The sequence below is a fragment of the Pituophis catenifer genome, unplaced genomic scaffold, assembly GCF_029215685.1.
Source record: "Pituophis catenifer annectens isolate HBS135680 unplaced genomic scaffold, rPitCat1.0.hap2 SCAF_2, whole genome shotgun sequence".
Lineage (NCBI taxonomy): Eukaryota > Metazoa > Chordata > Lepidosauria > Squamata > Colubridae > Pituophis > Pituophis catenifer.
Window position 1 is genome coordinate 282,478,424 of NW_027256882.1, and position 15,341 is coordinate 282,493,764.

General features: G+C 40.1%; 1 protein-coding gene across 1 annotated transcript in view; it reads right to left on the reverse strand.

The window, feature by feature from the left end:
• The window catches only part of DCC (DCC netrin 1 receptor), a 764,852-nt gene that overhangs the window by 38,591 nt on the left and 710,920 nt on the right, over positions 1-15,341 (reverse strand). Inside the window, exon 26 of the mRNA XM_070934567.1 lies at positions 6,365-6,520. Coding sequence (XP_070790668.1) covers positions 6,365-6,520 — 156 coding nt within the window. The remainder of the gene's footprint in view (positions 1-6,364; positions 6,521-15,341) is intronic.

A 15,341-nucleotide genomic window follows, 5' to 3' on the forward strand; every position in this document is an offset into this window, starting at 1 on the left:
TACATCCCACCAGAGGCCTGAGATTCGATGGGTAGACAATCTGGATTGTGGACCCATATTCTGGTGGTCAGACAGAACATTGTACCTTCAGCATGATTCTCAGTGATGTCTGGTAATTAAAAGGGCTTTTCTTTTACCCTTCTCAGCTTATGCAGCACCTGTTGTCACTTGGATTCTTCTGGCCTGGTTCTCCTCCATTGCTTCTGTGGCCTAATGCCTTTAGGCAGTGAGAATAGACGGCAGAGGGATTCACTGTTGCCAAGAATGAGTCAAGCCGAATGGACACAATAGATTGGCAGTGGCTGAAGGCTGGGAACCATGGTGGCCTCAGGCATGTACAAGGAGGAAAGAATGTATGGGGAATGGGGAAAGCTCTTGCTTAGACCCCCCCCCCACCTTTCATGTGGTGTGAGTCTTTTGAACCAGCCCTACATGCTGGTCTGGAGAACCCCCATCGAAAAAAAGCTATTTTCCCCCCCTTACATTGGCTGCAACAACGGTCTCGTTATTCAAAGTGCGGGGAATTGAAACACATCCATCCTCGATATTTGAGAAAATGCCATTCATATGTCTCCATAACACTCCTTTTGCACCCTGAAGCTGATCTATAGAATGAGATTACTTTGACAAAATAGCCACGTTTTCCCCCCCTCCTAGCAAAAGGCATTAAAAAAGAAGTCAATATAAAGCCATTATTTTCGACTATTGCTACCAGCCATTTTTGACAGTGGTCAATATGGCAGACAGGTTTAACACCAGAACTCTGCCTTTCTCTATTATTTTCTTCTATTTCTCTTGCAGCAAATAGCGGGAACGGGGGGTTTTTTTGTTTTTTGTTTTGTTTTGTTTTTGCTGAGGGTGATTTTTTTTTTCCCCCAGCCCTGATACCATCCACTCCTACCTCCCCATTTATCTAAAATAGATTTCAAAAACAGACAAAGAGAAATCCAAATACGGCCCATTGGGCAGAGTGAATGGCTACACTCGACGGCGAGGCTCTCTCTAACGCGATTCCACATGATGGATTTGAAGGGCGACTCTTTCCAATCAATAGGATGTTCAGTCATGTAATAATGCAGGGCGAGTTACTTGGAACTGAGTTACCGCAACGCACCATTTGTACTTGTCTACAAAGGGGGTAGGGATCTCAGCAGCTTAGGTTAAAAATGTCTGCTGCGTTTATCTAGTGCAGGGGTGTTAAACTCAAGGCCCAAGAGCCGGATCTGGCCTGTGGGATGTTTAAATCTGGCCTGCAGGGCTGGCCTGGAAACAGCAAAGGACCGGCCCGTGGTGCCTCTGCCAGTGAAAATGGAGCTCGGGGGGAGGGGGGTGTTGAGGGTAAAACTGCCCTCTGCAAAGTAGTGCAATGGACCAGACAGCGAATAGATACGATGCTTAGCAAAACACACAGATAGTCACAGACTCTGAACGTTTAAAGAAAAATAAACAGTCTTTACTTGTAGTATAAAAACAAACTTGGCTTTTCAAAACAACTGCTTCAAACAATCACGGTTTAACATAAAACATAGTTTGCTTACAATTCCAGTTCTCTTCAAACACAGACACAGTTCCTTCCAGCAGTTCAACCTTCTAATAGCAGGAACAGGAGCAGAAGCAGAAGCAAGAGCAGAAGTGAGCGAACTTCCTGCCTTCCTTTTATGTCTGCTTAGCACAGCCAATTAGTCATCTTTGTAGCAGTTAAAGTTACAGAACATAGTTTTCTATATATTATCTACCCAACTGTAGGATAAGCATCCAACAGGGGGGCCTCCATTTTCACTGGTAGAGGGCTAGCTAAAAACAAAACAAAAGGAGAAATGTTTCCTCTTCTGCATTTGAGCATACCCACCTCCCCGGATATCGTCATAGGTGATCTGCGCATGCGCAGAAGCTCGGTGCGTGTGCACGATCCTGTTGCCAACAGGTAGTAAAGGTAAGTAGAACCTAGCCCTGGTGCCACTGCTTTGCAAATGAATTTATAAAATCACTGTTTTTAGCCATTGGATTCTCCAGCTTGACCTGATTTTGACCACTTTGAGTTTTCTTCTGCAATTTGGAAAGACACCAGGACTACATCTTTCCCCATGATAACTCTTCACGGCCAAGTTTGTAATCCGCACAGTTTCATACTCCCGCTACCATTTTTAAATCTAGTCACTGGTTCCTTGGACCATGGCATTTGCTATATCAGTCTGGAATAACTTACTAAGCCATTTAGAATGTAGAATAAGAGTGTTGGAAAGGATCTTGAAGGTTTTCTAGTCCAAAGTCCAAAGCAGGAGACCCTATATCATTCTGGACAAATGGCTACCCAGGCTCTTTTTGAAAGCCTCCAGTGATGGAGAATCCACAACCTCTGGAGGTGAGCCATTCTACTGATGAATTGTTCTTATTGTCAGGAAATTTCTCCTCAGTTTTAGGTTGGATCTCGCTTCTTTGTGAGGTTGAACCCCTCTTCTTTCTCAGTAACCATCAAATATTAGAACACTTAATCCTTCTATTAGACCATGAGTGTCAAACTGGATCGTGTCACAGGTCAGATCGTGATGTATCGTGATGTTTTTTGCCTTTGCTGAGATGGGGTGGGTGTGGCCTGCACGTGATATATCCGGCCCCCAGGCCACCATTTTGACAGGCCTGGACTAGACACACCTAGTTCCCTCAATCATTTATCATGCAGTTTAGTCCCCTTATCATCTTTGTTGCTCTTCCCCATACTCTTTCCAAGGCCTCAACATCTGTTCTATATTTTAATTTTACATTTTAATTCAATTTTAATTCCTACATTTATTTCAGGTGTCAGGTGTCACATTTCAATCAAGGTCAAACATTGTTGCTGCTGGTTTGCATTGGAACATCTAATGTGACAGAGACTTCAAAAATATCGATGTTGTTTCTTTTCAGAAAAATCTTTGTGTGTAGGATTAGTAGGCCATCAAAGATAGGAAAAAGATATAGCGTAAAGTTCAGGGTGAACTCTTTTGAGATTCCTGAAGTAATCTCTAACCAAGTATGGGGAAAGTAAGAAAAGCACTTACTTGATGAGTTTGTTACAAGTCAATGATAATACATGTGTCAACTTGCAAAGCTTTCAAGTTGCCATGAGCAGGAGGGAGGGAGAACTGATAGAGCTGATTGATTTCCATAACTGAAGCTGCATTCCATAGATGCTTTCTTACCACAATCAGTAGGAGGGTGTTGGGTTTCACAGTCAACCAAAGTGGTTAATTGGAGAATGTGATTTATGACATGGCCAGGGAGGAGGGGAGAGATAGGGTCAAAGGGGAACGTAAATCTACATGGGATGAGTTCTAACTGCATCTGAATATTGCCAAAATGGTGTTCCTAATTTTTTTTTTTTAATTTGATTTATATGCCGCCCTTCTCCGGAGACTCAGGGCGGCTTACAATGCGTTAAGCAATAGCCTTCATACTTTTGTATATTCATACAAAGTCAGCTTATTGCCCCCACAAACTGGGTCCTCATTTAACCTACCTTAGAAAGGATGGAAGGCTGAGTCAACCTTGAGCCTGGTAAGATTCGAACCTGCAGTAATTGCAGGCAGCTGTGTTAATAACTAATAAATGACTGTATTTCTTTTGAAGTTTGGCTCATGGTTCATGAATTAATTAGGGCATCTTTCGGAAACTTCACAACATTGTTTTCCTCTGATTGCTTATGAGCACATCATGCTTTAAGAGGGAAAGGAGTCCAGACACCAGGTGTACCATTGGCAATAACTGGAGAAATTTAATCAGGAGAATAATCATTCTCCCAGTTCACAGTTTGTCAAGTGGAAGGAAAAAGACTTACCCCTCCTTTGAATGGTTGCAAATGCAAAAATGGTTGACTTTGTAGTTTCTTCCCATACCCCCAAAACTTTAACCTTAAACTGTCTACGTTGACCTCACCCCATTCCTAAGAGGTCTGTAAGGGGCGTGCATAAGTGCACCAGTGTGCCTACTGCCCCAGTTCTAATATTCCTTTTTTACTTACTCTTTTCATGTATTCAAATTATGTTTATACTTTTACCTGTTATCTTACATACGCTTGACAAATAAACTTATGATTATGATTATGATTAAGGTAAAGGCTATAGACAATCAAGAATAAATAAGAATACATTTGAACTTTTGGTAGAGTTTCCTTCAGAAGGAAAGAACAGTTTTTAAGATTTTTAAAAATTGGTCATGTGCTTCTCGCTACTCTTTCCCTGATAAACAGGTATAGAAAGGGCAAAATATCTGATTTTTCAAAGCAGAAAGATGTCGGTGTTAGTTTCTTTCTGTTTCTCCCTTATTTCCAATCTTAAATTAATTCATTCTTGTTGAGGTTCTGTAACTATCTGAGAATTAAAAAGAGATGCACACAAACATTCCTGTTCATTTCTGTTAATATAGTCATTTTCCTCTTTCCCCTTCACAATCTGAAAGCCCAACCTCATAGGAGGGGGGGAGGGAGGGAGGGAGAGAGAGAGGGAGGGAGTGGGGAGATTAGAATGCTAACTCTGCTCACTGCCAGGAGTTTGATCCTGACTGGCTCAAGGTTGACTCAGACTTCCATCCTTCTGAGGATAGAAAATGAGGATCCAGATTGTTGGATCAATATGGTGACATTGTAAACTACTCAGGCAGTGCTGGAAAATATTATGGAGCGGTATATAAATCTAAGTGCTATTGTTACCGTATTATTTCTCTCCCAGTATACTCACTTTTATATTCTTTTATGCCCAAAGGAAGGCATCGCATAACTGAGAGAAATGAGGATTTTCAAAGATAACTGAAGAGAATTTTTAAATACTGACTCTAAGTCGCTTAGAGAGGCTGTAAAGCACTGTAAAGTGGTATATAAGTCTAAGTGCTATTGCTATTGCAACAGATTCATGGAGACTGATTGTTGGGGGCAATATGCTGACTGTGTAAGCCACTTCAAAAGGGCTGCAAAGCATTATGAAGTGGTATATAAGTCTAAGTATATACCATCTATAATAATATAAAATGTTATCTAATTTTAGGTTCTATTTAATTGGGCCAAACTATGTTATAATAATAATTTTAATTAGCAATTTTATGATGTTTGTGTATCTATATTTTTCTTGACTGTACACCACCTTGAGTCCTACAGGAGAAAGGCGGTATAGAAATATAATAAGTAAATAAATAAATAAATAAGTGCTATTGCTATTATTTCTCTCTCAGTATATGCACTTTTATATTATTTTATGCCCAAGGAAGGCTTTACATAACTCAGAGAAATGAGGATTTTCAAAGATAACTGAAGAGAATTTTTAGATACTTATGAAATTTTGACACTCAGTAAGTTTATTCAAAAAGGCAAAGAGAATGTCTCTTGCCAGATCCAGCTTTTATATTAGGCAATGTGAAGGCAGGTCAGGAACAGAGCAGAAGATACAAAGGGCAACTCAATTATTTGTAAATGCATGACTTGAGAAGGCACTATATGGAATGGATAAAAAGCTAATAAAAATGGTCAGATTCAGATAGGCTACCCCAGAGAGATGGGCTTCTTTGACTGGTATGACTTATTTCTCTACCATTCCTTACTTGACCAAGAGCTAAACCTAATAGGGCACCCTTTTAACTTCATAGATACGTAATGGTTTTCCTAATTCCTAATAGTCAGGGAGGTGGAAAATAATTGACATAGTCACAACACCTACCCCCGCACAACAATGCAGCAATACGGCAAAACTGGAGGAATGTTGAATATATTAAACCATATTATACCAATACCCTGCTTGCATTATTTGTCCCGATTGTTTGTAAGACAAACCAGGAAGTGTGAACATAGTTCTAGGTTTTAAATCATATTATGCTAACATGTCCATTAAGGGGGAAAAGATAAGAACATTAGAAACAACTGAAGCAAAATCTGACATAAAATATCGTGCACAATTTGAAGTATCTAACCAATTACTGGAAAAACTAGGGAAGCCTGGAGTTGCAAGGATTTTAGTAGAAGTTTAGTAGAAGTTGCATTTAGTTAGTAATGGAGGTGCTGGTGATGGAATGAAGAATGAGGACTTTCCATATTTAAGATGTTTCTCGTGTGATAAAAGGTAAGAAATCAGTAGAATTCATCATGCAACCCATTCGTATTATTATTATAAAAGATGTAGAGAAGGGAGGATGGTTAATTTCTCAGCCGGCCTTCACATCTCTAAAATAAGCACTTACCTCCAAATGCAAGGCTGTTCCTTCCTCCTCTTTCACCTCTTCCTATGGTTCAAGGAAGGAGCCATCTCCGTCTCAATCAGTTTTCGAGACAGATTGCCTTGTGGTTTCTGTGTCTTACCTATTTCTCCATCCTACTGAAGTTAGAATCAAGCAAGGATCTACTTACTTCTCCCTGTTCCAAAGGTCCGTTCAACTGTAAGTGTTGGGAATGGCACAGGGCGGAGAGTAAACTGAGGGTGTGGATATCCACAGGTGGGGGATGGCAGGATTCCTGGATACTGGGCACTTTCTAGTGTTGGCACTGGGATGGCACTGACAACAGCTGGAGAGAAAAATGGAATCCAGTCACTTGTGCTGAACATCATTAAGGAAACACAGACATTTATCCCAGAAATTGGGAGAAGAATTTTTCAGAATTTTTCCAGAAGGCAATGAACATAACTAATATTCCTGCTTCCTCATATTTTCTCCACAACAGCAACCCTGTGAGGTGAGTAGCCTGAAAAAGAGTGACTATCCCAAGGTTGCTCATCTGGCTTTCATACCTAAGGCAGGACTAGAACTCACAGTCTCCTGGTGATGGGCCCAAAGTCACCCAGCTGGTTTTCATGCCTCAGGAGGAACTAGAACCCATAGTCTCTTGGTTTCTACACTGGTGCCTTAACCACTGGACCAAATTGACTAATATCAGTGATGTGCAGGGAAGCTGATAAATATTGTGGTTTTATGGGGGAAGGTGCTATTTTTGTCAGGCTGGCATTGGGTGAGGACTCACAACATGCCACTTGACAGAAACATAATTATGATTTTAGAGATTCCAGCTCCCACTCTCCTGCTGTCTTGAAGAAAATAAATCTAAACTAGGCCATCAAATTAAACTCAACTATTTAAAAGAAAGAGACACATGATGGATTAAGTCACAGTTGAAGTTGATGCTATTTATTATAAAAACTGATCAATTAGTGCTTATTTCTAGTTGAAAATGTCTTCCAAATTAAGAGCAAAGCGTGATTTAATGGCAACTAGTAATTGGAAGATACCCAAGTGCTATCAAATCAATGACTATTGCAGGAGAATAAATTTAAAGTATTAGATTAATTTTCTTTTTTAAAAAAAAGGGAAAGAAAGGCAACTATCATGTTTCATTGCTTTACTTTATCTCTCTATGTTGGTCTGTCAGAATTAGAGCAGTACATACTTCAGTTACCTCTCAGACACCAGAAAAGAGAGAGAGACTGGGAGGTAAAGTGCATTTCAATTATTCTGCTCTGAAAGTAGCATTACGGTTTAAAAAAAGGTTTATTTTTATTTCATATCCATAATCATTTCAGGGTCACTGTGATATAGTTATGCAAACTATTATCGCTAATAATATGGCCGCCGCACTCAAGGGCAAATCAGTTTAATGGTTTGTCTCCCATTACTGTGTATTATTATAAGTGTATTATGAGTATTGTTATTACTGTTTTGCTGTTAAAATTGTTAAGAAGAAATAAATGTTTACATTTTCTGAATAAGTACATCCATTCAGTTCCACTTCTGTAATACAAAGGCAGTTCTTTAGGCAGTTTTAGCTTTGAGTAAAACTACAGTTAAAAATATCAAACATAGTTCCTCTAGAAAGGCACAACAATTAGAGAAGAAGGATAACACAAATATGTGCCAACTATTATCTGCTAAGCTTCAAATTGTGAATCTGCTACAAGATAACATCTCCCAAAGATGAAGAGAGAAACTTCCATTTGGTGGGATGGACTAGAAACAGAGACATTTTCTTTGAAAATTTGTAATTTAGCATTGTGTCCTCGGCACAACGCAGTTCCAGGGATGAAAATTATATTCCTGTCATAATCCTTGGTAATGCTGGTAGAAAACTCTACTGACCCAAATTCCCAGGAACCAGGCACAAATGGCATTTGAAAACTCTACACCTGATGTTTGGGGAGAGAAGTTGAGTGCAGAACTTTCCATAATTTCTCCGGAAGGAAACAGGATCCAAAAATTGGGAAATTCCCAAGTCTCCCTCAGTAATGGCATTTGCATTGCTATTGCTTGGTGGCACAGTGGTTAGAGTGCAGTACTGCAGGCTACTTCTGCTGACTGCCAGCTTACTGCAATTTGGCAGATCGAATCTCACCAGGCTCAAGGTTGACTCAGCCTTCCGTCTTTCCGAGGTTGGTAATATGAGGACCCAAATTTTGGGGGGCAATATGCTGACTCTGTAAGCTGCTTAGAGAGGGCTGTAAAGCACTGTAAAGTGGTATATAAGTCTAAGTGCTATTGCTATTGCAACAGATTCATGGAGACTGATTGTTGGGGGCAATATGCTGACTCTGTAAGTCATTTCGAGAGGGCTGCAAGGCATTACGAAGTGGTATATAAGTCTAAGTGCTATTGCTACTATTTCTCTCTCAGTATATGCACTTTTATATTCTTTTATGCCCAAGGAAGGCATTGCATAACTCAGAGAAATGAGGATTTTCAAAGATAACTGAAGAGAATTTTTAGATACTTGTGAAATTTTGACACTCGGTAAGTTTATTCAAAAAGGCAAAGAGAATGTCTCTTGCCAGATCCAGCTTTTATATTAGGCAATGTAAAGGCAGGGCAGGAACAGAGCAGAAGATACAAAGGGCAACTCAATTATTTATAAATGCATGACTTGAGAAGGCACTATATGGAATGGATAAAAAGCTAATAAAAATGGTCAGATTCAGATAGGCTACCCCAGACAGATGGGCTTCTTTGACTGGTATGACTTATTTCTCTGCCATTCCTTACTTGGCCAAAGGCTAAATCTAATAGGACACCCTTTTAATTTCATAGATACTTAATGATTTTCCAGTTCCTAACAGTCAGGGAGGTGGAAAATAATTGACATAGTCACAGCACCTACACCCACCCACATGTTGAAGATACATTGAATGCTTCATCGCAACAAAAGTGCAAGAACATCACACTCAGCTTTACAGTGTGTAAAGCAATTTCCCTTCTACTTTCAATAGCAAATTCAGTGAGAACAGTGGGGTGGGAAGAGGAGAATTCATCCATCCATCCATCCATCCATCCATCCATCAATCAATATTTTTAAAATTTATGATGCTTAAATCTACCCTTGGCAGAGATACAACTAAAAAAAATATGCAGCCTGGTTGATATTAATGAAGGCAAGTCTCAGACTACTAGTCCTAGATCCAAAGGTGCTTTTTCAGGAGGCAATTGGACTTTATAATTTCTTTTGATGACGTTTCACTTCTCATCCAAGAAGCTTCTTCAGCTCTGACAGGATAGTGGGGAATGGAAGGATCTATATTCTCAGCACTACTCAGGTGACCCTGAGGACACAGATAAACCTCCAAGTGCTTCAGTGACCCTCTAAAATGATGCAAATGACTAGCTGTCTGCAAGGAATATAAATCCTTCCATTCCCCACTATCCTGTCAGAGCTGAAGAAGCTTCTTGGCTGAGAAGTGAAACGTTTTCAAAAAGAAAAACAAGGAATTCCAGGTGCCTTCTGAAAAAGCACCTTTGGGACAACCATGACCTGGATGACTGAGAATCTCTTCAGACTTTTTGCTAGAGCTAGAGTAATTATTTTAATTAATATTACAACACATTAAACTCCAATTTTACTAATCAAGAGCCATAGTCAATGCTGGCCAGTTTTTTTGTTCATATAATTTCAGAGCTACTCAAGGATTTGAGAATCATGGAAAGTGGTATCTAATTATGAAATACTCGTTTGTGATTTTGTTTAGTTGGAGTTAGAGTTTTTCCTAATTTAAGCAGTCCAAAACCATCCCAAGTCTTTGTGATACAGCATCTACTATCCCAACAATAATTGGCATCACTAGCATTTTCTTCCCATTTTTCCTGTCCCTATTTGCAGTTGTTTGTATTTTGTAACCTTTCCAATTCCTTGTCTTCAACATTACTGTCTCTTGCAATGACTTCAGCAATAAAGTGTGCTCTGTCCTAGGTAACAATCTGTCTGAATTTTAAAATCCCATAACTTTTGGTCTCATTTCCAAGGACTTTATATGTGATTTCACGCTTCCAGTAATTCTTATTGACTGTAAATTGGCACTTCTAACATAAAAGTCAGTGCAGTATTTTCCCAACTTCTTAATGTCTTTTTTTTAACTAAGCTATGCAATTTTGCTGTATTCATTTAATGTATGATCAACTGTTTCAATATATAGTTTGGCACAAGTTGCATCTACTATCCCAGCTGGGCGTTTTCATTTCTGCCTCGAAGAATAATCGTAATAAAAACAACTACAATAATTCTATTTGTCCAAATGAATATCAGTCTAATCAACTGGCTGTTGACTCTAATGATTGGGTCATAGCCAAAGATTGATTATGTGCCATCAACTCCAACCTAGTTCCAATTAGAACTAAGGAGAAATATGCTAACAGTGAGAACAATTAATCAGTGGAACACTTGCTTTCAGAAATTGTGGGTGATCCAACACTAGAGGTTTTTAAGGACAGATTGGACAACTGTTTGTCTGACATGGTATAGGGTCTCCTGTTGAAGCAAGAGGTTGGACTAGAAAACCTCCAAGGACCCTTCCAACTCTGTTATTCTGATATTCTTTTTCAACTTATTGTCAACTCTTGGTTACCACGTAGATAACCATAACCAAGGCCCCAAGAGGTATTGAGGTACCACTGTAAATATATCTTGCTCCATATAGAGAAAAATTAGAATGATCAAGTCTAGTAGTATTAACTTCCTCAACCAGAGCCAGCAAAGTTTTGAAGTAGTAGTCGATCAACTAGTAGTTCTATCTCTGTATTTCCCAAAGTGTGAGGTGTATCTCTCTTACGGAGGTGCAAAGTCCAAAGGAGGTGCAAAAATGGATTTACAATAAATTACAATAAATCTACCTTCCCCAAATTTTCATTGTATTGTTTTTTAGAATAGAATAACAGAGTTGGAAGGGACCTTGGAGGTCTTCTAGTCCAACCCCCTGCTTAGGCAGGAAACCCTACACCACTTCAGACAAATGGTTATCCAGCATCTTCTTAAAAATTTCCAATGTTGGAGCATTCACAACGTCTGGAGGCAAGTTGTTCCATTGATTAATTGTTCTAACTGTCAGGAAATTTCTCCTTAGTTCTAAGTTGCTTATCTCCTTGATTAGTTTCCACCCATTGCTTCTTGTCCTACCCTCAGGTTGTTTGGAGAATAGAGAATTTTGTTGTTGATGATGATGTTTATTTGTGTTCATTTTGGTGTTTGGATTTTTAGGGTAGGTATGTAAATTAAGATTACAGTAAAATGAGTTGTGGGATGGCAAAAAGTTTTAAGGACCCCGGGGTACCTAGTATTGTACCTCTACTTACTGATAGCAGCAAAATTATACATTTATTTCCATTTTTTCAAGGAGGTAGAATTTTGTTCTTAATTCGGAAGCCAGATCTGTACCTCCAAGACACTAGTCCAAAAAGGAAATCCTGCCATTTTGTAATACTGAACAAATAATAATTGCTCATCTGATGTATATTAAAATCAGGGCAATCTTGCTCAAATGGTTGGGAGTCGAAATTTTAAGCACATTTTATTCATGCTGTGAAATTAATTTAACGACACTTCCAGTCAGATCCTTTCCCTCAGCTAACATGGCAATGATTATTAGGTTCATAACCTATTGAACTGATTGGTGAAAATGCAGCATTTATACTCAGATGGGGCGACTATAACACTTGATGGCATTCTTTGCCAAGAACTCCTAGTCTGAATGTATTCTAATGGATCTACTTCTTCTCTTTTTTTTGTCATCTGCATTTTCAAAAGAGAAGGAAAGTTGGGATTCTTCCCCTGCTGCTAAATTCAAGTACAAATTGTCTAGAGCAGGGGTGACAAACTCAAGACCCCCGGGTTTTAGATCTGGCCCACGCAGCCACCCTAGAAACAGCGAAGGACTGGCCCACAATGCCTTTGCCATGGTGCCTCTCCTAGGCTCCGTTTTTGGCTGTGACAGACTCTTGCAGCCCTCTGGCAGTGAAAACAGAGGTTAGAGGGAGCTGCATGGTTTCTTTTTGCTAGCAGGGGGTTGCAGGAGGCCGTCGCAGCTGAAAATGGAGCTCGGAAGCCTGTTTTCGCTGGCAGAGCACTCAGGCGACCACAGGTGCCCCTGACACGAGTGACATCAAGATGGCCATGCCTCCCCCCATCACACACACCCAGCCCCCCTGAGGTCATACACAACCCTGATGCGGCCCTCAATGAAATCGAGTTTGACACCTCTGGTCTAGAGAATTGTAGGCTTTCTTTGAAGAGCAGAAACACAAATAGTGCAAATAAATATTCATACCATGGCCTTTGAAACGATGGTACATAAAGACTTATTTCGAGGAACAAACAAGATGATTAATTCTTTCAGATAAAGCATTTGTGCATCTGAGTGTATGTGTGTACATGTACAGAAAAAGGATAAGATCATGTCATTAAAATAACTGACAGCTGTCTTCAGATTAGCTCTGGGCCTTCTATTTGACAAATGGATAAATAAGTTTGCAACCACGGAGTGCCAAAGCCGCCTCTCATGACAGGCTCAGTGGTAGCCCAGCTGATTTATGGTGGCAGAAGTGAGCGAAGATACAAATTCATATTGTCCAATTACAAGTTCTGCTGTTACAGAACAATTATAAACTAGAGAAGCAGATTGGCTTTCTAAGCTGTTCCTTTTCGATAATCAGAACCCTTTGCGTGAATACGCCACTTGTTTCACATCTGGGTAGTCTTTTTTATGGTGTTTGGGTGCGAGCTGAATGTTTCTATCATTTTCAAAGTTGTTTTGCACAATTTTATAAAAGTATGCTACTGGCTTGCATTTCCTCTGCTTTTTTCCCACTTAATTCAAAATTTCCACTGTGAGCTATTGATTTCAAGCTTGTTACTTTTAATTCATGTTGTGAGCTGCACAGCAAATTAAAGTTTGTTGGTGCAACTGGCAGGAAATCCAGGGCCGAAGCATGGAGGCCTTTCTTTCCCATATCAATATACTCGGTGGTGGGTTTCACTTACCTTTGCTACCGGTTCGCTTGCGCGCACGCACCACTTCTGTGCATGCACAGAGCGTATTTGATGATGTCTGGGCGGGTGGGCGGAGCCTCCCGCTGCCGCTACTGGTTTGCCCGAACCGGGGCAAACCGGTAGCAACCCACCACTGGATATACTACTAAAATTCTTATGTCTCTTTGATACCTTGTAACCTTCAATTGGTGCAAAGTGGTTTGTCATAAAATAACAATTTTTAAATCCAAATATCTCAAATGGACTAACATACAGTATATGCCCAAAATCCAAGTCCAAGAGGAACCTGTGGGGTTGAAATTTGGCAAAGTTGTGGCTGCTTAAGCACAAGTACACTTTCCAACTACACTTTCCAGAAATGTGTAGGAAGGGATCAGATTGAGAAGACTGGCCCAATGCATACTGTAAGTTTTTAAATATCTCTATTTCTATAAAATGTTGTTTTTCTATCATACCCATCAATAATCCCAAAGCAGAATTGGAAAAAAAAAAAAAAACCCTCCTTACAATTCACTTCCAGTAACGTATAAAGTGTTTCAGCCATGGTGTATAAGAAGCAATTGCACAGTTGGCTAGTAGATCACCAGTTGTCTCAACCAATTTTAAAACAATTTTGTCTTTGTGGGTTAGTGGAAGGCCTTTTGCTTACCTTATTAAAATAATCAATACCTGAAGAAACTGTTCTTACCAACCTGAATGCCTTTTTTCATTGTTTCGATAAGAGACTTAAATCAAGTGATCCTTAATACAGATAATAATTAAAAGGGAAAGCTGAATCTCTTTTATGCTTTATCCAGCACTAAACAGCTTTTCCAAATAGTTCGGGAGGTGTTTTCTTTGCTTTTTTTTTTAGTGGCTGTGTGGTGAATAGCCAACCTGCATTCACCATCCTTGTAAATGCCAGATATTGTTGAAGTGTAAGGAACTGCTACAGAGAAGAGGGGGTCAACTTATTCTCCAAAGAACCTGAAGGCAGTCTAAGAAGCAATGGATGGAAACTACTCAAGGAGACACCCAGGGGTGAAATCTAAAATTTGTTACTACCGGTTCTGTGGGCGTGGCTTGGGGGGGGTTAATGTGACTGGGTGGGCATGGCTAACTTTTTTTTTATTATTATTTTTAAAAGCATTTTTTTACAACCTCTTCAGCCGAAGAGGTTGCAGAAAAAAATGCTTTGAAAAGCCTCTGACGATCAGGCAACTCAGCTGGGATCGTCAGAGGCTTTTAAAGGCATTTTTTTTCCTACAACCTCTTCAGCCGAAGAGGTTATAGAAAAAATGTTTTTAAAAGCCTCTGATGATCCCAGCTGAGCTGCACGATCATCAGAGGGTTTTTTTTTTTTACTTTAAAAAGCATTTTTTCAGCCAGAGGTTATAGAAAAAATGCTTTTAAAAGTAAAAAAAACAGCCTATATGATCGCGCGGGGCATGGAGGTTGGGGCGCAGGGATTTTTGCTACTGGTTCTCTGAACCACCCACCACCATTGCTACCGGCTCGGGAGATCCGGTCAGAACCGGGAGCATTTCACCCCGGGACAGACCCAACCTAGAACTAAGGAGAAAAGTTCTGACTGTCAGGTGCACAGCTTACCACCAGATGCTGTGGATGCTCCATTTCATTGGCAACCTTCAGTCTCAAAAGACTATGGTATCGTGCTCTGGAAAGAGGTCCTAAAACAGCATCTGGTGTGACTAAAAAGGCCAATTCGAGATTGGCAATCCCTTCCACATTGAGGGCAGATATATTCTGTCCCCTGCCCAGCCCCCAAATATCGCTGGTTCCGGGACTGCCTCTTTGCCTCACCTGCTGAACAAGTGTCTCTTCGAATTGGAGAGGGTCCTGCTGTGTCTTTAGCCTCCAAGATGAATGATTAGAGGTCAAGGTTTCCCAGTCATTAATGTCCATTCCCAAGGCCTTTAGATCCCTCTAAAGGATGCTCCAACACTGGAGGCTTTTAACAAGAGAATGGACAGCCATTTGCCTGAAATGTTATAAGGTCTCCTGCTTGGGTTGGACTAAAAACTCTAAGTCCCTTCCAACTCTGTTATTGTGTTACTCTAGAACAGGGGTGTCAAACTCACGTCATCATGTGACG